This window comes from Melopsittacus undulatus, chromosome Z, assembly GCF_012275295.1.
Source record: "Melopsittacus undulatus isolate bMelUnd1 chromosome Z, bMelUnd1.mat.Z, whole genome shotgun sequence".
Taxonomy (NCBI): Eukaryota; Metazoa; Chordata; class Aves; order Psittaciformes; family Psittaculidae; genus Melopsittacus; species Melopsittacus undulatus.
In genome coordinates, this window is record NC_047557.1 from 64,432,141 (window position 1) to 64,455,175 (window position 23,035).

The 23,035-nt window shown below is 40.0% G+C and overlaps 1 protein-coding gene across 3 annotated transcripts in view; it reads left to right on the forward strand.

The window, feature by feature from the left end:
* Nucleotides 1–738: 738 nt before the first annotated feature.
* Nucleotides 739–23,035, forward strand: part of SNX24 (sorting nexin 24) — a 93,861-nt gene continuing 71,564 nt past the window's right edge. For 2 of the 3 annotated variants that reach the window (XM_005142398.3, XM_031043119.2), the window contains exon 1: nucleotides 739–890. In XM_005142398.3, coding sequence (XP_005142455.1) covers nucleotides 831–890 — 60 coding nt within the window. In that variant the 5' untranslated portion in view covers nucleotides 739–830. Of the gene's footprint in view, nucleotides 891–8,195; nucleotides 8,289–23,035 lie in introns of all 3 variants that reach the window. The other variant, XM_031043120.2, reaches the window with a different exon arrangement.

Genomic DNA, 23,035 nt, shown 5'->3' on the forward strand with positions numbered 1-23,035 from the left:
CCCCCAGCCCTGGGCAGGGTCACCTACTACAAGACCAGGCTGCTCAAAGCCCCATCCAACCCGGACTTAAACACTGCCAGGGATGGGGCATTTACTCTCTTAAATAATGAAGAGGCTGCTTCTGAGGAATAGCCACAACACAGGAAACTCCTCAGCGCTCAGCTTCTCCCCTCTCCCATCACTTCATGTACCAGCTCACAGCTGGCATTATGAAAGGCACTGTGTTTGCACAGCTACCGAGAGGTGGTTGCCCAAGAAGGCAGAGAAAATGATTTGAACAGTGGTGTGGATTTAGCACTGGATAAACTCATCCTTTTTCTGTTTTCTCCTCTTTTTATTGTGCTTCAAAGCAACGCAGCTGCCCCCTCACGTTAAAGCCACTGCTTTCAAACCTTGTTTTAAAATGTACGGGTTTTAGAAGAACCTGCGGTCTTTTTACCTCACACCTCTCCCACCAGAGCTGGCTACCTTTGCCCTTCCCCCACGGTGCCGGAGCAGCTCTGCTGCCCGGCAAACACCGCTGCGAAGGAAGGCTCCTCCCTTCACCCTGCAGGGATCGGTTCCTCGCACACCTTTACAGCTGGCGGGCGGCCTGTCCCTGCCCGCCGTTCTGAAGGCAGCTGACTTGTGCCTTCAACCGTGACGAATGAGGCGAAAGAAACGGCCGCACCACCCGTGGACCAAAAGCCGCGCCGCGCGCCCCGCCCCTCGTACGTCACGTGCTGCGTGCGTCACGTGCTGCGTGCAGATGGCTGCGGCGGCCCCGGTTGCCGAGAGCCGTCGGCCCTGACGGGGAGCCGGTGTCCCCGGCCCTGCCTGGCCCGGCCGCCATGGAGGTGTACATCCCCTCCTTCCGTTACGAGGAGAGTGAGCTGGAACGGGGATACACGGTGAGCGGCGGGACTGTGATGCGGCCGGGGCCGTGCCAGGGGCCAGGCCGCCGCGCAGGTGCTGGCCTGAGGGGCCGCAGGGCAAGGCCGCCCTGTCGTGCTCTGGCTTGTTGTGCCCTGACCCCCGCGGCGCAGGAGGGGGGGGCCTCGGGCCTGTCCGGGCTTCTCCTGCCCACGCGAGCGTCGCACTGTGGAGTGGCGGCAGTGACAGTGGCAGCAGTGGTTAATACGGCGTAGCCATTGGGGAGAGAGAGGTGGTGGCTCCTGGCCACCCGGCCCCACTGAGAAAGGTTCGTGTGGGTGCTGAGGCCAGGTCAGGCTTAGGGGCTTGCGAGTTGCGAGTCTAGTGCAGTGCCGAACATGATGAGGGGGCTGGAGCACCTCTAGCGTGAGGAGAGGCTGAGAGCTGTGACTGTTCAGTCTGGAGAGGTCTCGGGGGATCTCAGCACTATGTACAAATAATCTGGATGGAAGGAATGAAGGAGGAGGAGCTAGACTCTTCTCCTTGGTGCTCGGTGACAGACACCAATGGGCACACGTCACAGTACATGGAATACCATTTAAAGATAAGACAAAACCCTTTTGTTAACATAAGCATAGTCAAGCACTGGCACATGTTGCCCAGAGGACTGTGAAGTCTTCATCCTTGGATGTTCTAAAAACCTGACTGCACATGGTCATGAGCAGCCTGATCTAGCAGACCCTGCTTGAGCAGAGGAGTTAGTCTGCGCAATTTCAGATGTCCTTTTGACCTCAGTGATTTTATCATCCCATGGAGCTGTTGAGCTTTAACACTTTACCACCTGAGTGAACCAAAGCCCAAGGCGTTTGACTGAAGATGGATAATCAAGGCTAATTTCTTTTATTAAATCTACTAATTCAGTAGTTCCGACCTGTTGAAAAATACTAGGCAAAAAAAGTCTAATTCTGTAGAATTGACAGAAAATTGATCCATGTAGGCATAGTTGTGTGAAGCAAGTGTATCTACTTGATGCTAATGGTGTCTATCTTTGGCAAGTATTTGTAAGCCTTGTAAACCAGTTTTGATGTGTTAGTATAGGAGTGTAACTGTTTAGCTGAACTTAAATATAAGTGGTTCTCTACAACATGTCTCCATGATTCTGGGGAGTGAAACCAGCTTTAAACATTCCAACTGAGTCTGATTCCAGCATGTCCCTGTTCGGCAGGATAGTTGAAGTGATAGAATTATTTCTAAGATGTGGTTATCACACAAGTAGGATTTTTCATATCAATATAAATATTTAGTCTGTTTTAGTAGTTTGGGGTTTTTTTTGTTTCTCTAATAGTAATTCTGTCAGTGAATCCTGCTATCCAGAGAATTTGGGTTTTTTAAATACTATAAATGTTAAGCTGTGTAAGCTTCAAACAGCTTTTGAAACACATTTTGAAAAAAAAACAAAATTGTCTTTCTAGAAGTCTTTCAAGAAAATGAACTCGAAAGTGAATATGTTTGATTATTGCAGCACTGTTCATTATTATAGCACTGTTCCTCTCAGGTCACTGGTGCTGAGTCAAACTTGTGGGTCTGAAACTTGCTTTAGCTTAGTAATTTGGTAGTTGTTCCTGCATGATTACTTTGCCTCTTTAGTCAGGTGAGGAAGTTCTATACCACATCCCATACAAAAATTATCATGCTTTACACTATCAGATGTATTAGTTCAGGGATTTCCCTGACCATGAATCTGTTCTAGAAGTCATAGCTCTGGGTGAGACATGCTGGTGGGAGAGGATATTTAAGTTCATTCTGAAAGTAACGTGGTGTATTTCCTTTATGTTTTGAAGAGCTTATGGGTTATGCATGAGCAATGCTTATTGTAATGTAATTGTCAGTTTGTTACATTGCTAAATAATTTATGTAGGTATTGTTCCAAGCCTAAAAATTGATGGCTGATGCAAATGGGTACACTATAAATCTTCCCTCCAGCAAAACTCAGTTTACTGAGAGCTTACCATTGCTCTGTACTAGCTAGAAAGATACTGTGTAGGCAGAAATATTAACCTAAGAAAAAACGGTAACATAGAAATTACTTTGCATTGAACAAAAGGGTGATTTCACTTGGATGGATGGAGCCTGTGAATGTTTCTGTGTCCAGACCACATCAGCTGTCATGCTTATAGACATCATCCACCATCATGGTTTGACTTCACGAATGAAGATTTGGGAAGGACTTTACCCACGCTTACTACAAGCACGCTGATGACTAAAAAAGCCAATGTGGGATAGGCAAATCCAGTTGAAAAAAGCCCAGCGAAAGGTCTCCTTGGGTGGTATAGGCGGGGTGCGATTCTTTCTACGTTGTCTTTTCTCCTCGAGACTGATTCTGCGTGTGTTCTGAAAGGAGAGAACAGCATTATGTATATATATACTTTGTCTTCAAGTCTCCTGATTGGAGGTGAGGGTGGACCACTGATGGTAGTCAATATGGCCAAGGCTAAGGTATTGTTTCAGTAAGTCCCTATATCTCTTCTTTGGGGCACTTCTCTTGCGGCAACTGGTGGCAAGTTCACTGTCAAACACAATCTTAGGGAGGCGATGATCCTTCATCCTAGAGATGAGCCCTGCCCAGCACAGCTGCAATTTCAGCAATATGGCCTCGATACTGGTGACCCCTGCCTGTTCAAGGACAGTAACGTTTGACACACAATTGGTCCAATGGATGTTTAGAATTGTATGGAGGCAGCGCTGATGAAAGCTTTCATCCCTCGCCTGTCGCTACAGGGCTTTGCAAGTGTGGGTAAACCCTTTGGGCCTGCTCAGTGCATTTTTCAGGTGAGGCACAGCATGCGTGGAACTGGCCCCACCCTTTACACCTGAGGTTTATTTGCCAGGGCCTAGCGAGCTTGGATGGTGACAGCAAGGTCCTCAGGTTGTAGGTTTGATTAAAGTATTCTTCTCTTAGATGGATGGTCTTACAGGGCTAAATGAGCTCCATCTGCCCGGGTTTGAAGTTAGAGTTGTCCTTCTCCTAGGATGGTTGCCCAAAGGCTATTGAGCCCATCCTGCCCATGGACACGCTTTGTCTGACCCTTCACTTGAGACCTGTCTGGCATGGGAGACCCTACCAGAGGCATATGACGCCACCAGCATAGCTCCCAACCTCACAAGGGCACACAAGCTATTTCCCTACGACAAGGGGGTGTCCATGAAAGAGATACACCTCATTATATGGGTATTAACAGTCAGAAGCTGTGTGTTTGGCAGGTATTGCTATAAAATATGGGGATTGTAGGATTTTGAAGTCTTTGTGATTAAGTAGATGTTTCACCAGTTCTGTGCTACCTGAATCTGATGAATTACAAAAGTTGAGAAAAGTGGAGGAACTGGAACTATGAAGTATTTAGTCTCTTTGAAATGTAACCTTCAAATTAAAGGGATTGGTGCAGTCTTGGACTAGTACAGTGTATATAAGTGAAATATGTTTTTTTTTCTATGAAATTATATAGTTAATTCAATATCAGTTCTTGTGCACCATCAGTATATGGTATTAACATTAAACCAGTATGCTGATAAAGGTCAAAGAAATTGTGTCCCCCTGATGAACACAACTGTCACACTGGTTACTTGTAAGGAGAGGGCTGAAGTGCTTAACTTTTTTGCCTTAGTCCTCACTTGCAATCTCTCCTCCCACACCTCTTGACTGGATGGAACTCAGGGCATGGACTGGGGAGCAACTGTAAGAAAAGGTCAGATTTGAGAGTAACTGAGGAACACGACCATATATACACCTATGGGACCCGGTAGGTGTATCCCAAAGTCTGGTCCTGAGAGAACTGGCTGATGCAGTTCCCAAGCCACTCTCCATGGTATTTGAAAAGTCATGGCCATCAGGTAAAGTCCCTAGGGGATGGAGAAAGGGAAACCTGTTTTTTTAAATGGTAGAAAGGAGGACCTTGGGAGCTACCAAACTGTCAGCCTTAACTCTGTGCCTGGGAAGAGCATGGAACAGATCCTCCTAGAAGCTATGTTATGGTACAGCAGGGGCAGGGAAGCATTTCAAGACAGCCAGCACAGTTTCACCAAGGGCATGTCTTGCCGGACCAACCTAGTGGCCTTCTAGGGTGGACTAACTACCTCAGTGGAATTGCTACAGGTGTTGTCTGTCTGGACTTCTGTAAGGCCTTCGACATGATCCCCCACAACATCCTTTTCTCTGAACTGGATTTGATATGTGAACTGTTTGGTGAATGAGGAGTTGGCTGGATGGTTGCATCCAGAAGGTAGTTGTCAATGGCTCAGTGTCCAGACAGAGATCAGTGATGAGTGGAATCCCTCAGGAGTCTATATTAGGGCCAGTACTGTTTAGTATCTTCATCAAGGACATAGACAGTGGGACTGAGTTCACCCTCAGCAAATTTGCAGATGACACCAATCTGAGTAGTGCAGTTTATTCACTAGACGGAAGGGATGCCATTCAGAGGGAACTTAACAGGCTTGAAGTGGGTTTATGTGAACATTATAAAGTTCAACAAATTCCAAGTACAAGGTCCTGTACCTAGGTCAGGGCCATCCCCTGTCAGTACAGAGTAGGGGATAAAGGGATTGAGAGCAGCAATGTGGAGAAGCACTTGGAGGTACTGGTGGATGAAAGGCTGGATACAAACTCATAACTTAGAAAGCCAAACATACCCTGGACTGCATCAGAAGAAACGTGGCCAGCACGTGAAGGGAGGTGATTCCACCCCTCTGCTTTGGTAAGCCCCACCTGGAGGATGGCATCTAACAGGAAAGACATGGACCTCTTGGAGCAGGATCAGAGGAGGGCCACAAAATGGTCAGAGGGATGGGACACCTCTATTAAGAGGAAAGGCTGAGAGAGTTGGCATTGTTCAGCCTGGGGAAGAGAAGGTTACAGGGAGATTTTATTGCAGCCTTTCAAAACTCAACAGGGGCTTATAAGAAAAATTAAGAGAGACTTTTTCAAAGTCCTGTTGAGAGAGGACAGGGGGAAACTTAAACTGAAAGATGAGAGATTTAGTTAGGACATAAGGAAGAAATTTTCTACAGTGAAGGTGGTGAAACACTGAAATAGGTTACCCAGGGATATGGTGGATGTCCCATCCCATGAAACATTAAAGGTCAGGTTGTGTGAGGCTCTGAACAACTTCATAGAGTTGAAGATGTCCCTGCCCATGTTAGAAGGCATTGGACTAGATGATTTTTAAACATTCCTTCCGACCCAAACCATTCTATGATTCTGTGACCACAGAAGTACTGCTTTACATGGTTGAATTTTTACTTTTCCCTTTCCCACAACTGCTGACTTGCTTAGAATTGAAATCTATTCTTGGAGTAGCTGAAAAAGGGAGCCATCAGATTATGTGATTAATAGCGGAAAAGGGTGATGGAACTTGGGGCAGATAGATTATTTGCCATATGCTGACTCCCCACCAGTGCAGTAGATGCCAGGAGGTTGCAGATGATGCCTTCTGCACTGTTACTGTCAGAAGCCACTGCAGAGAAACAGAGCTGAAAGATGGGGGTTTGAGAAGTGTGGCCATCAGGTCATCCTAGTTTCTTTGCTAAAAACAATAACGGTCATGATCTCCTGCATGAAATGAGAGACTACAAGAAGACCCCTTCCTCTCTGTGGTGGCTCTGTATGGCTACCAAAACATGCTTTCCTGATATCTCCATGTTTCTGCTTCCTTATCTATAGCAGAACAGAATCCAGTTCCTCTTGGATTCAGCTTGCCACCGTGTATTTTCACTTCCTGGAAAGTCACAAAAAAAGAGTGTTTGTCCTTTCCATTAAAGAAGGTTATTACCAGTTTTACTGGTTTGTTTTTCAGCTTGCGTTCCCTGAAACCTTATGTTTCAGGTGATTTTCTCCTTGGTATGGCTGGGCAGCACTGGGAAAGTGGAATGAAGAGAGAGCCATCAGCCACTGTCTAGCTATAAAAGTAGAATGTAGAATGGAGTTCTGAAGAGAGCACAGAAGTGACGTCACAGAAACTGAAAACTTCTCTCTAGCTTCAAAGGGAAAACTACAGAGGAATTAAGAAGCAGAAAGGGTGGGGTCTCGACCAATGAAAGATTGGTTTGAGGAAAGAAAAGATTAGAAAGAAAAATGAGGAAGAATTGTTTAATGCAGCACTTGAGATAGGGATCTGTCAACAAAGTAATGGAAAATGCACTCCTTTCAGTCTTTGTTTCAGGAGCTCAGCTTTACTAAAGCATACTTCCTATGGTATAGAACCTTTTAGCCACCACCACCACCTTCCTCCCCCTATGCAGTTCACACACATCCTCCCCTACCCCACCTCCCCCAAAAAATAAAAACAAGAACCCTCAAACAAAACAAAACCCAGAGTAAACTGGCACTTGTTCCAGCTGTTTGGGGTATACATAACATGAAGAAACATAAGAGTAAGGAAAATGTCCGTTTTCTATGTGGACAATTAGATTTCATTGTCAGTTTAAATTGATGACACTAGCTTCCAAACTATTGAGCCTGTGCTAATAAATGCAACAGTTGTTCATAATTTGGCAGTGAATGACCTTTAAATGTAGATGCTTACTAAGGATGTCCCTAGGGAACAATTCAACTTCAAAATGACACCCATGTGTTCTTGTTATCATTTAAATATGCTCCCTTTGTCAATATCAGAATAATAAATACTGGTCGGATTTCTAATGTTGATTCAGATGCTAGGAAACTTACTGAATAAATTAGTGTACATTTGATTTATATTGACCAAAAAAAATTTACAGTGGTATATTACAGGCCAAGGTGACGTACATTTAAATATGTTGTAGAGCAGAGGGCATATTTGACTGACACGTGTGCTTACTACATTTAATTAACACTTCCAATACAGCTTCCCGAATTGCTTCTGGAGTTGCAAATATTGTAGAAGTAAGATATGACATGTAAAATCCTGAAGTACTGTGGATTTTTTAAAGTCCATAGACTTTACATCCATAGAAGAAGCAGTTTAAATATTAGGCTACATTCTTGTTTCTGGAAGTATAAAAAAACTACAAGGACTTAGAGTTTGGTATACCTATATACCTCTTCACTGAGTCTCTGGACTCTGCGAGTTTGGTAGTTTTGAAAAATCTGAGCAGGCTCTGTGTGCCTTGGTTATGAAATCTGCCAGCATGAGCACTTCTTGCTTACCAGTCTGGCTTGTGCAAACTCACCACTCATTACCTCATGTCACAGGTCCTGTTGAAATCAGTGGCAGACCAGTTACTCTTAAGTTCAAGGAAGTTAAACAAAAATATTAGCTCTGTTAGATCAATTAAGCTTTTTTTTTTTTTTTTTTTTTTCATTCTCCTAGTGTCTTCGTAGAAAATTTTGTGGTTACTCCAAAGGGGAGTCAGAGTAGGTCAGTATGGATACTTTCCTGCATGGGGTGATGAAGACGATAAAGGTAATTTGACAGATGACAATGATTCTGTAGTGTCAGAAAAATGCTCTTTTTACCATTTTTTTTTTCAGTTCCAGTGGAAGAGCGTGTATTATTGGGAGAAACAGACTTGTTAATTTAAGTCAAACATTGCTGTTACTGAAAATACTTTTGTGTGTGCGTGTTAACTTGTGCATTTGTCAGCAGTGATGATTAAATTTGTTTCCTCCAGTCAGTTTTCCTGTTGACAGACTATGTCAATGACATGAAAACTGACCACTTGGTGCACAGTGGGGAACTTAAAGAGTATGAAGTAAGACACAGTGAATTTTGCAGTGCAGATGAAAGCAGCTAAGGCAGAAACTGGAAAAGGTAAAAACAAAATGGAAAATTGACTGAATATATACATAGCAATCATTTAAAGCTGTTTCCTTTTTTTGTGTGTTTAATCTGCTTTGGGGTGTAGACAGATTAGACAGACACAACTTCAGTGATCCCTACTCCTTGCGCAATTGCTCAACCACTACCCTTTTCCTTCCCCTGATTCACAGTCATGAAATCCTGATGGAAATGGCCATGCAAGATTTCTCTGCACAAGAAATCTTTTTTTCTGTGTTCCTGGAGGGGGGTCAGCAATAGGATAAAAAAGCAGCATCTTGGTTGCCTGTATCAGTTTACTATCTGATAGTCCAAAAGTTGACACATTCTGTCAGTAAAACATAACTGCAAAACACAAGTTACCCAATTCTCGCCTAAGTCCTGATTTGCTGTTTTGATGAGGAAGTTACATTTTCAGGAAGATAAGAAGTAGCAGAACAGTCAAACATGCATCACAATGAAGATATATTTGAATAGCATTGACTTTTTGAGAGGTAGTGGCAAATCTTTGTTGATAATATAATGCTACCAATGGAATTATTTAATCAGAGGATCCACACACTGCTCTTGCTGGTGTTTTATGTCTGCATAGCATCAATCTGTGATACTTGTAAAATCTTGTCGAAGATAGCCTTAAGCACATGCACATTTTACACTTTCCAGGAGAGAGAACACAGGAGGCTTTCAAACACAAAATGAGGCAATATGTATAGTAGATGTCTCTTTTTTTTTGTTACTGCAACACACGTTTTAATTGGTCATTGAACTTTTTAATGCCTAGTGTAGTTCATTCCAGGTTTAAATGATGAAGTCATTTTGGAATTTCAATATGTGATACAATTTTTATGTTAGGTGACTGGTGATTCTTGAAGAAGCTGAAGATGTGTTTTTCATCTACAGAACTAACTAGGCTATTAAATTAATTAAGTTAATATTGCAGTAGCAGTTTTAGAAGGCTATCTTTTCAATAATAGGTATTTATTTTTAGAGTAACTATAAACTTGAAAATTCTTCAAACCATTGCAATTCAAAATTATTTGTTGGAAAATACAATGAGATATCCATCCAATTATGGATTTTAATTTTTGCAGTCTTTGTGAAGAATCTTGTCTGTGGTGCCAATTTACATGGATTCTTCTCAGACTTAGCTGTCTCTCCTTTTAAGTTCCTTTGTGAAATTTTTATATGGAGGAATTTAAAGGACTGATTGTTTGGAGGTTGAATATAGGTAAATCTCAGTGGGTTTTGTAATGATTAACTTTGAATTCATAATGATTATCAGTTATTATCTTTGAATTCACAAGAAACAGGAAAGAGATTGGTGGGACTTTATATGGCAGCTTAATGACTTAACTCTGTTTCTTACTTAATAGGTTAATGAGGACAAAGTTTAGTCAGTCTTGACCCAGCTGCCAAGATGAAGAAAGGTCTTCTTGGCACCCTGGCAGTGAGGGGAGTATTGAGAAGACATGCTCTTGTCAGAGCACTTAGTGGTAGAATTTCAGTGCTGCGTTTGGGTACAGTGGAAGTACTTTTATTGGGTATGCACCATGGAAATGTGCTAGTGAAGGCCTTCCAGCTATTACATTTTGAATACTCTTATTGTGAGCAACCATTATTTCTCCATTCTCCATTATACAAGAACTGTTTAAGGACTTGTATCAACTTTTTCATTTTCTGTTTCCTATAAGCTTGTCTGTGGCTTGGGGAAGGCTGAAATGGCATTTTTGTAGAGCATTCTGGAAGCCAACACTGGTGACAAAGCACAAGTGTCATCATTCTCTTTGAAAGTGGCATTGTATTTTGAATGAGAAATGAAAGAAGCATCTTGAAGATGCCCTGATGATAAAGATACTGTAGCTAGAACATGTATACTTCCCAGTTACTGTCTTTTTTTTTTTAATTACTATTTCAATGTATATATCATGTTCTAAACATTTCACATTTTTTAAACAAATAAATACTGTGTGGTTGTGAGTGGTTTTGTTTGTTTAGTTTTGGTTTGTTTCTTTTTTTTAAGTAAGGTATTTGGGCACAACGGTAATTCTTGCATACTTGTAGGCATTGCAATAAGGCAGGGCACAAAGAGCATGAGAAAGGAGCAGCATCTTCATTCCATGTTCTAATTAAAATATGTTTCCTCTCATTCCTCTGCTGCTGGTGCAGTGAGAGCTCCACCTCCTGTTCAAAACAACGTTCAGTTCTATGAATGTATAAATAGGAAATCTGAGGAAATGCTTTTGGATGTTGAAGCTGCCACCAGTGAGCTACAGTAAGTAATTTATAAGAAATGACTGCCAAGCCTCCACTGCATCTTCCATTTACTATATTATTTATTTGTATGTCACAGTGTTTGTGGATCTCAGTTAAGACCAGGGGGGCTGTAGGTGACATTTGTTGAATTGTGTACCATGTACACAGAGTTTCAAAAATCACTCTTGAAAGGGGTTGCTTGCACTTGATAATGGTGTTTTCCTGATGAGATGCTGTGAAAAGTTATGTCTATCCAAAACATTGTTGTTACTGTTTTGACTACTGAAATCTTTAATGTAGTGAAAATGGTATAAGACGTCTGTGAGTCTTTTCTTCCACTAGTCTACCTTGAATGCTGTGAGATAAAATTACCGATCATCATTATTTTATTTTTTTATATTCCTTGTCTCTCCTGTAATTGATTCACTTAAATTTCACATTTAAAAATTGGTTCCTTTTTTATACTAGGGCAGTATTTGTTTATATCCTAGCACATTCGTGTGCTGCAAGTATCTCCAAATTGGAAAATAATGAAATCTAAAGCTTTCCTATCATCTCTTACATAAAGACAAATAAAGAAGCTTAATTATGTGGTGAAACAATCAATTGTTCAACAGCAAGTTTGTATTGATTACAATGAACTGCTTTTATGAAAAGTGACCATATGTACTTCAGCTAACTGCTTTTATTTCTGGTCTGGCATAGGGCTCTTGTCTCTTTGCATATAGATTCCCTTCTTCACTCTTTACGTAGTATTCAAGCTCTCTCCACGAGTAGAATTCCCTGCTTCTGCAGTTAAGATGAGATGGTAATTACTATCTTAACTTCCTTGTTCTTTTGAGATGTAGAAACATAAGGAGCGTGTATTCAGTTTAATCATAAATTAACGGACTGATAGATTTACAGTAATGTCAAGGCATGGTATATTTACTTTGCTTGAAATATGTGAAGAAATGGATATGCAGGGAAAAATTACAAATGGAATTTGGAGTTGAATGCTATGCCATTATAGATTCAGAAACTAGTGTTAGCCTACCGCTTTTCTGATTTTATTACGAAGTCTAACAAAAATATGTCCCCTGATGACATACTCTAAATGAAACTCCAAACCACTCAATGCTTAAAAGCAAGTTAGAAACCATTTAAAAGCTAGGTTTTAATTAAAGATCCATTCTCCCTCTGAAAGCCAAAGACCTAGCTTCCATTTTCACATTGCAGTGAGGGAGCATAAAAAGGCAGAAAATACTGACAACATCTATTTTTGGTATTGAACAGGAAATGTCAGAGGCCTTTTCTTTTGCTGAGCACTCAGAATGTGGATGTGTGATTGGTAGGGGTACAGTCTTTGCACTATTTCCTCTGCATGTTTTAAAAATTCCTGTTTGACACAGAGATTACAAAACTCAAGCAGATTCTGAAGTATGGCTGAGTATGGGGTTTTTTTAGTTTCCTTTACATATTTCTCCTCTATATCAAAATCTGTTCATTTGGGCATTTTGGTTTACTTCCCTTTGGTGAAAATGTTATGATGCCAGACTTCCAGATTTAGCCATAAATTCTTAGTACCTGTTGGTAAGAGGGAAAGAATGTTTTTAGGTGTATTTTAAAAGAATTTGGTAAGAACCTGTTAGGAGTGTTACTGAAGGTAGTAATTGTATTCTCTCAAATTAGCCAATCCTTAGGCTGGCCTGGATTAGAAACAAAGTTGGAGAACATACCGTAAACTCAGCACTTGTACCTAAGTTCTTTTTACACACACCCCCCCCCCCCCCTTTTTTTTTAAATGTGAATGTTTTTGATATCATTACTCTTCCTAAATTCAGTGGCCAGGATAATGCTACAACACAAAACTTTCCTACCTGCTTAGGTGTTTAAATAATGCATTTTGTGAAGTGGTACAGAAAATATAGTTACTTTAGTTTTGAAGAGTATTTGTTGTCTGGGAAACAACTGACAACATGCTGCACATTCAAAACTTTGTTGCTACTCACCAACTAAATTGTCAAAAATTGCTGATTTGGAAGGGGATAAAAACCTGCTTAAATGAATCACAGATACAACTGTTATCTGTTATGGGCTAAGAACTTAATGCCTCATTTCTCAAACGACTTTTTACAATAACGAGATAGTGAAAAGTGAAAAGCTCATGAACTTGCCTGCATGGTTATTTCCAGCCGCAACTCTTCTAACAAGCTCCCAAAGTTGCTGTTGCTTATAGAAGTGGAAAATAGGCCTGATAAAAATGTTTAGCCTGCAGGGCTGTGTTTTATTTATCATATCACAAAAGAACAATGTTTTGTTGCATCACAGTCAAAATAGAAGCGACCTTGCTTGCTCATGAGTGCTCAAAGCCTAGAGATAAGAGGCAAAATAATAGAGTACAATAGAAAGAGTGTAGTGTAATTACTTGTGGCTTGTCAAGTGAAGCCCTCTCAGGCCCCAAGTGATTCAAATCTGGGAACTCTGCACAATTCTGTACAGTAACTGTAGCCAGCATCAGAGAAATCTCACCCAGCTTCTCCGACAGTACTGAAATTGCATCAGTTTGTCATACACTGAGCATGCCAGCTTCACACAATATCATTTGCTTGCAAATGGGCCTGGCCTCAATGCCCTGAGACGCATTCTTTGGTATCTGACTCTTGGCCTGTGATTTGTCATGTCTCTAGTGCTATCAGCGTAAAGTAATGTTAATAGATTCTGATGGTTTGCTTGTGGAAGGTAAAGAATGCACTACAGATTGTGTCAGGCAGCTTTCTACGGCATGCAGCATGGTAGAGGCCCTCATGATGGTAATAGCCAAACAAAGGGTATGGAGAAATGAGAACCCTATTTTGAGTGGTATTTAATTCTCCTCAACACCCTGCTGTGGACAACCTTGCTAACTCAGCAGGTTCAAGAACTTAGCAGCCCAACAAAGCAGTGTTATTTGTGCATAAGGATTGTTTACAGATGGAACATACAGCCAAAAATCAGTGGCTTTGTTTCTCCCTATTCAAAAGTTAAAAGTGTGTAAAATGTGTAAAAATGTCAGTGGGTTTACAAGGGCTAAACTGTGCATATGTTTTTCTCAAAGTTTGACTCTGTATTGTTTGGCGTTTTAGTACTCTAAATAAAATCACTGCATTTTTTAATGAGTACGTTCTTTAATACTGTAAAATCAAAACAAAGCATGTACAATTTATCCTGAGGTGTATCTTGTGTAAAATAACATCAGTATGATCTCAAGTGTAGATTCCTGAAGAATTTCTTCATAGATTTTAATTGCAATAGTTATTTGACAATTAATAGGATTACTAAATCTTTGTTTGGAATAGCTTTCTTGCATTATGAAGTGAATATATGGAATTTTTTCACTCTTTCTTTGACACCACTGAGATGAGATTATTTTGCCATTGACAACTCTGATCTTTACATCATTTTTTTTCAGCTGAGTTCCTTAATTGATTAGAACTTTGGTGCAGGAGCCTGCAGCATAGCTTTCCAGAATTCTGCTGACATTAATCGATTAATGTGAAGGTGTTAGTGATTTCATCTAAGAAACATTCAAAACTGTGTCAGTAATCTGTTTTTAAAAACTGCCAGACCATTGAATCTTGTTGTTTTGAACATGTTAGTTTGGGTTAACAAGGATTTTTCTGGAGAGGAAAAAAAAAAAAAAAAAGAAGTGAATCCTATGGGAAGAGCAGATTTGTATTTTATTGTTGTATTTTAGTATAGCATACATGCATATGCCTTAATATTTAACTGGTTGTTTTTAAATATATTATTAATATTTATGATATCTCTAAGAAACTTACAAAAAAGCTTGAGCATGACCTCTTTCTTCTCAGCTTTACCTAGGGAATTTCTGCAACAATGTAACTTTGAGCACCCTGCTAGCACTTCTGTGCAGGTCTGACACTTTCCCACTGTAGCTTCCATATTTGCTTAGCAGTTTTGCATAGCTAAGCAAAATTTTTAAATGAGCATGCTTTTTTTTTTTGTTCTAAATATATTCAGAAAAGTATTCTTGTGTTATACAGTACCTTGGAGAAATTCTGTGTTAGGATTGGAACTTTACTGTTCAGTATTGCATATAAAAAGAAAGGAGAATTTCTTTGTAAGCTTAACATAGACCAACTTTTGGAAGTATGTTTTGCTTTTATTTCTTGGTGGAAGTTTTTGGTAGGGCATCAGCTAGCTTATGTGAATGTTAGCTGTGCAGTAGTGAAACAGCTGTGCCCTGTTTCCCCATGAAAAAATGTGGTTGATTGTAGAAAGTAGAACTTAGTTGAATCCAGTAAGCATGCTTTAAGCACAAGGTTGGCTTGTACTGAAGGCAATCTGAATCAGTTGCCACTAAGCAAACATTAAAAGCAATACTGTGTTCAGTGCAGACTCCTTAGATTCAGATAGGGGCAGAACATAGATGAGCATGCACACGTGTTTGAATGTATGTGGGTGCAGATCTACAAAAGCACAGGCATATGTCAAAAGTGGAATGATTTATTGGGTTGTATTGCAGAGCAGCCTGGTTGAGATCTTGTATGAGTTAATGTTTTAATGACCCAGATGATAGAGTAAGAGTGTCCTTATTTAAATTTGCTGTCAACACCAAGGTGGAAGTGCTTGTGAGCATGTTGGAGAACAAGAACAGAATTAAAAATAATTTTGGTGAATTGGGAAGATTTCTTAAGAAAGGAAGATGGGGATCTAATGCATTAGGAATTGGGTACCAAGTGCTGTATTTATCAAAAATAATCAGCAGCAGAGAGGAAGGTCCAACACATTATTAGGTAACAGATATTCCTAAAAGGATGTGGGGCTCGTTGTGCATTGCAAGACGGCCATGTCACTGGTGTCATGCTGTTTCAAAAAAAACAATTGCATGTTAGAGTTTCAAAGGATGAATATAAAAAAGCCACATCAGCACTGAGAACGGTATACTAAGCATGGACTACTGTATCCAATTTTAGATACTGAACTCTAAGAAATATGTGAGTCTATGGGAAAGAGTGTCCACAGGCAAAGGCACTGTAGGAGGAAATATGCTGTGTGACACCGCTTTCTGGATCTTTGATCACTGTGAAGAATGAAATACACCAGGGGCAGTTTAGGTCAAAAAGAAAACACCGAGCAGAAACTTCATAACAATCTCAGTAACAGGAAAGGCTGTTGAAAAAAGAAAGGTGGCAATCAGTCTGTGGACTCTGTGCTCCTGTGCTGTGCAATTCCTGTCCTGTCCGCCAGAAATAAGAAAGAGTAATTACAAAGTGGCGCCGAATAATAAAGATTCTGCTGCACCAGAACACACTTCAGGAGCAGGGTATGGAAGCTTCACCTCTATGAGGCTTAGATGTTTCTGTCAAGAGTAAAAAGTATAGTTAGTCCTGGCTGGAGGTGAGCTGATAACTCCCAGAAGTACAGAGCCAAAATAGACATGAGGTCTTTCAGAACTGGGAGATAATATGCAGAAAACCCATGTAAGCAAATTGTGTGGACATTCTGAAGTTCATCTGGGCATCTCCCAGCAAAGTCTTCCTCAAGCTTATTTTTGTGAGCCTTCCTTGATACTAGGCAATTGTCCTTTGCATTATTTCAAAATGGCTTTCTAACACCCCAGATAACTCACCCAAAGTAGCTATTTTTCTCTTTTCCTGGGAATGGTAGGAGTATCTCATAGTGGAACAGTTACTGAAACAATCATGAGCTTCTCTATGCAGAAGAAACATCTTCTGTTAGTTTGCTCAAGAGAGCCTTTGGCATAGTCTTCCTGGGAGGAGGTAATTCTTTTCTGCTCCCAGCTTTAAATTTTGAAGTAACAACTGTACTTGGAGCAGACTTGTCACATCAGATTTTTCCCCCCTTTTTTAAACATTTCAAATATTATTCAGTAAAGCATTTGTGTTCAGTACGCATCTTGTTTAGTACTTCAGAATTGGACTGCCTCTATTTGTTTGTCACTGTAAATGTGCATAGCTCTATAAGCTACTCAAGAAACTGCAAAAATTCAGTGCCAGTCTTACCTCAGTACACCTTTTTCTGTGTTTAATGTCTGCCATAAAATGAAAGCATTCTAAATGCTTAAATTGCAAGATGGGTAGCTTATTAAGAGGTGGCTAGATTGGTGGCTTAGTTGTGAAGCAGAAAGCAGCACAAGAGTAACAGGAGTCCTTATCAGAGCTCTGAATCTCCAGCGTTAAGTCAAGCACTTTGTCCTCATCTGTCAGTTAAAAAAGGAGACATTTTTATGGGAGGGGAAAGCCATGCAGGAGCCCTTCCCACAGTTAACACCTGAAGAGCACAGGCATCTTCTGCTTCAATCCTGTCGCATATGAAGAGGCATGGAGGTAAACTATACAAGTTTGTAAAGCTAGAAAGATCTTCAGGTTTGCTAATGACTGAGATAACAGAACAAAAACACAGCAGTTTGTACCACTTACTCCCAAATATTTTCCAGAGCTGATCGAAGAATTGTGTTTTTTTAAAGAGAATTTCAGGTGCATTTGTAGGGCAACCATTGTTATATACCTTTATTTGCAGAACTTACCGTAGGTGTCACCTGATCTTGAATTAATGAATTAGTCAAGCATATATTTTTAACATTGTGGTATGACCTGCTGCTTGTCAGTGTGTGCTTTAGTGCTCAAAGATCAGTGTCATCTCCTTTTCCTGATGTTTTCTTGCATGTTCACTGGTAATACAAACCTTGTCTCTGCCCTGATGCAAGAGGCATTATGTGATGACTCTTAAGTAAAGTTCTTGTGTGCTTGTTCCCACGTGTCTTCACAGACCATGTACTTTGCCAGAAATCACAGGCAGAGTAAGACAATACAGCAGTGCTCTACCACCTGCCACTGTAGTCCTTTTGCTTCTCTTACAGACATTCACAGATGGTTTAGCTGCACTTGATTCTTGATGTATGTAACTTATTTGTTGTTCATGTTCAGATGTAGCTTTTTGTCCTTAACATCACGATAGTGATCAAAGAATCTTCTGCAGCTTATGCAAGAGTAATACCTTAAAACAGAAGTCTTGGTGCAAAATACTGGATGTGCAGCAGTATGGTGATGTGCCTCTGTCCCGAACACTAAATATAAAACATTTGTATTTCACCGTTGTCCTTGTTATTAACAGGATGTTTGAAGCTATACAATTTAAGAATCACTAGTATGCAAGAATCTTGGTCACTAACAAGGAATACGATTACAGTAAAATATTCTTATCCTCATGGCTCAGGCATGCATTTTTTTTTTCAGGTAGCAGTATCAGGTCATGATAAGCATTGTGGTAATTAGGCAACATGAGTCAACATTCATGCATTTCCCAGTTACAAACCCATTTTTACCACCTGCATTACAGCAGTTTATAGATGATGAAACAGTATTCCATTTACAGATCATTAGTAGACTTGCAGAAGAACATTGGGGATCAATTTACCATTCTCCGGAATCTACATTACCTGGGGAACACAAATTAGTAGCCAGGTAACCTGTATGATGGCAGACATATATTGACTATCAGCCTTTTGGAGGCCTCAGTGCCGGATCACCCAAGCACTGGAGACAGAAGATATAACTTTGATTACTAACATCCCAATGGGTGTTTTTATCCTGAGTGCTCAGTGTGGGGTGGGGTGTGGTGGGACTGGGATGAGAAAAGTCAAGGTACCCTGAGAGAATACTCTGAGAAGGAGCACAGTGGAAATCCGCTTTGCACTGCTGTACAAAGATCAGGGATTTGAAAGTAATGCAGATAAAAAGCTGTGGTTTGATCAGAGCAACCTACTGATGTAGTAGTGCATCTGTAGCCATCTAGAACTGATGCTCACTTGGCAACAGCTTTGGCATTGTGTTACTTCCTCCTACCACAGGTTGGGAATCAGGGTTTCTAATAGACTTGGGGCCCTTCTTTTGATGTGGACAGCTTGGAAATGTAAAAAGTCGCCTTTTATAGAATCGTAGAATGGTTCAGTTTGGAAGGAGCCTTTAAAAGTCATCTAGTCCAAGCTCTAACATGGGCAGGAACATCTTTCAATAGGTTGGCTTGTTGATCAGTTCCAACCTCACCATTGGCACTTCCAGTGATGGTGTATCTGTAACTTCTTTAGGTGACCTGTTTCAGTGTCTCGCTCGCCATGTTCAATGTAAAAATAAAAAATACAGAATTCTTCCTTATGTCCTAACTAAATCTCCCATCTTTCAGTTTAAAACTGCTGCCCCTTGTCCTGTCACGACAGGACTTTGAAGAAGTCTCTCTTAATTTTTAAGTCCCCGTTAAGTTTTGAAAGTTTGCAATAAAATCTCCCTGTAACCTTCTCTTCCCCAGGCTGAGCAATGCCAACTCTTTCAGCCTTTCCTCTTAATAGAGGTGTCCCATTGCTCTGACCATTTTGTGGCCCTCCTCTGATCCTGCTCCAAGAGATCCATGTCTTTCCTGTGCTGAGGGCACTGAAGTTGGATGCCATCCTCCAGGAGGGGTCTTACCAGAGCAGAGTAGAGGGGTGGAATCACCTCCCTTGATTGCTGGCCACGGTTCTTCTGATGCAGTTCAGGGTATGATTGGTTTCTGGGCTGCAAGTGGTCATTGCCAGCTCATGTTGAGCTTTTCATCCACCAGTACTGCCAAATCCTCCACAGTGCTGCTCTCAGTCCCTTTATTCCCCAGTCTGTATTGATGGGGGGATGGCCCTGACCCAGGTACAGGACCTTGCACTTGGACTTTGTTGTAATTTATGATGTTAAAATTTATTACATAGGCCCACTCCTCAAGCCTATTAAGGTCCCTCTGAATGGCATCCCTTCCCTCTAGTGAATGAACTGCACTGCTCAGCTTGGTATCTACTTCAGTGCAGTGTTCAGATGGCTCTTGGAAGCCATCATGTGCAAAACCCACCACAATAATAGTTGAACACTTACTCACTGAATAGTGCTAAGATCTTAAGAAATAAGTTTTTAATTATGTCTTGAGGCATTAAGACTGTAGGGGTTGATTAAGTTATACATGCACAGCATTATTTCTTGAATTCACTGTCTTTGAGGTGCTTGACTTTTTACTTCAGTATTATTTTTTTTTGTATTTTTTTAGACATAAAAATATCTAAATTTATACATCTACAGTGGATGTTGTAGTACTTGGTATTTCAGTGAAAACAATACCAAAGTTCACTGCATAGTTTTGGAAGAAAAAGAACTACAACAAAATAGACTTACAGTCTTCTTAAATGTTTTATAACATGTCACTGTTCTTTTTATTTTTTCTTTTATTCTTCTTTGTCTAACATTGTAAATATTTAAATATGGCTCCCAAAAATAAAAACTCTAGAAAATGTCGAGCTCCTGTCGCAGTCTCTAGGGATTTTGTGTGCTAAGTTAGAACTGGTTCAGTGCATTTTTAAAGTATCTTTTTTGCTGTAATTGTTTGCTTCAGCAACCATAACTGCTGGTCAGAATTAAGAAGCAGGATGCAGGCCAGCCTGCTGGTGACCACTTGGAAACCCTGAGGTTCTGCCTCTGGGTTCCAGCTACTCCTGAGCAACTGGGATGAGGATGTCTTCTATAAGTTCCTAGTATGAGCACATATTGAGCAACACTGGACTGATTTGGTTTAGATTTAGATGCAGTGGAAACTTGCAGTCATCACAATATTCTGTTCCTTTTAATTTGCAGGGATTCTGAAGCAGAGAGTAGATTTCTATTACGTAAGCTTTCTAAGCAAAAGTTTCCTTCAGGAATGGGAAATAGCACTGCTTTCTTTTGCTAGATTCTTGGAATTAATCCTGGCTGAAATGGAGTCAGAGGCAAATGTTTGTTTTGTTTCGTCAATCTTCCACACACTTTATGTTGTAATCACATGTGTATAATTTAAAAGCACAGTGGTGAAAGAAATGCATTTGGAACTCCCACTCAGCATAAGCTTCTTTGTTTTCTAGTAGTTGTTGATCCTAGTTGGATACTGATTTCACACATAAATGTGTGTAAATATATCTAATATGTACATACATATTTATTAAAAAATCATAGAACATTTTGTATTTCTGATAAACACCGTAATCTTATTAAACTGTGAGTGTACTCATCTTAGTGTTAAGATCTTGAACTGATCCTCCTACAACATGAATTGCTTAAATTAATAAAATAGTGCATTAGGTGATAAAATATGTGTATTACACAGCACATTATTTACCTAGCTTATTATTTAGTTATATATTAAAGCAGAAAGTATTTAGACAAATAACTAGATACTTTTTTGACCTTATTTTATATATATAAACCAGTAGCAAGCACAGTCTGATTCATAGGAGCTTATTGTCATAATTGCTATTCATGTTTAATTGTGAAAGTACAGGAAGTTTACATTTTTGTCATTTAAAACCTCTAGTTGACTGAAGTTTGTTTCTCCTGTTTTTTTCTAAGAAGATTTTTGGAAAAAAATTGAAACTCTTCATGATAGTGTGACTTTTGGCTATAGATAGTGGTATATGGTATTCTTTCCAAGCCATTTGTTTGATTATTTTATTTAGAATAATAATAAAAGTGTATGTTTAAAAGTCCATAGGAAGCACTGGAGTATTTTTGTCTCTATGGAGTTAATATTATTAGTCATTCCGTAATTTGAATAAGGTATAGATGCTTTTTATGTGAGGATTGTCCTTGTAAGCTAGCTCAGGTCCACTTCTTAGAGGGACTGATGGGTTTTGTCACTTGGTGTCTTTGAGGAGGTGTCTAGTAGACCAGTAGGGGTCACTGTATGCATTGAATTTAGGAAATACATAAGTCGTTTTAATTACTTTATATAATTGTGTATGCTAGCACTCTTGGAAATAACGAATCATAGACATTAATTCATTATTTATCATAGCATTCTATTGTCTTTGAGTTGGGAGTATCTGTGCAAAATATATAATAGCATTTTATAAGGTAAGTGCAAAGCATGGATATGTCAAAGACTGGATGTCTAATGATACAGTTTCAGGAGAATAGGACTTTGAAAGGGTCTTCACAGCTTGCTGAAAATAGGAGTGTGCTGAGAAGAATGTGGTTGTGGCTGGAGCTGCTGTATTTTCTCATCCTAGCACAATAAAATAGACTGGAAAGTGTGATGAGGCAGGTTGGTATGCCACATAAATGCTTTAGTAATGTTTGCTTGCATTTCATTCAAAACCCAAATTTTAAGCCATTTTAACAAGTCTGGCAGAAAGATACACCAACCATGTTTTTCCTTCTAAAATGTGCATTTGAAATAGATGGCTGATAATATCTAGCTTTCTAAGTCAGGCAGTTAATCATGCAACTAGTTCATAATCAATGTGGTCACTTCAAACCAATATATAAGATCCATCTGTTTCTAGTTTTTCTGTAGTGGCAGTGCTGTGAAATATCTCTTTCCCTTCTGCCCTCTCCCAAAATCTGTATCTTGGGATTTTAAATGTTTCTATATAAGGTTGAAGAAAGATGGAAACATAAGCATTTTAATCCTTTCTGAAATGAGGCATTTATCCAGTTTTAACGTAAATGTGAAGAATGAGAATTCTTGTTTATAATACTTTCATTAATGAGATTTCTGAATGAGGGAAGCATTGCACATAATTAGATGGAGCTAGCTATGCTATTGATTTTCATATCCTTCCCATGATCTCCTCTTCCACAATTGTTGCACTACTTTTTGTATGTGTGTTATTCTTGCCACAGCTGTGCCTTCAGGATCTCGTATATGGATCTTGACCTTTATTTCAAAATGTTTTGAAGCCATTGAGAATCTTCAGTGTAAGTGGTCTGTGGAAAAAGCCCTGTTTTCCAGGAAAAAACACCCATGCTGGTACCCTAGCTGTGATTCAAGACCTGAGAATTCAGTTTTTCATTCAAGCAAGTGAAAGTGGTCTGGTATTTTGCTGCAGAAAAGCATGGAAAACCATGTGGAGTCAGGTGAAACTGAGGTAGAGAGTAAGAGCATATTTGTAATACTCATAGTCTCTGCTTCAGCGGCTGCCTATAAGGATGAAGTGATTAATTTATGTAGTAGTGGTACAACAGCAGATGGGAGCAGAAAGGAGAAATAGCAAGATAGTAGGCAGCAGCATCTCTTGTTTTTCTGTGCCTGCTGAGATTTGCTTAATTTGATTGATGAGCTGTATCTGAAAACTTGTGCTGATCACTGTT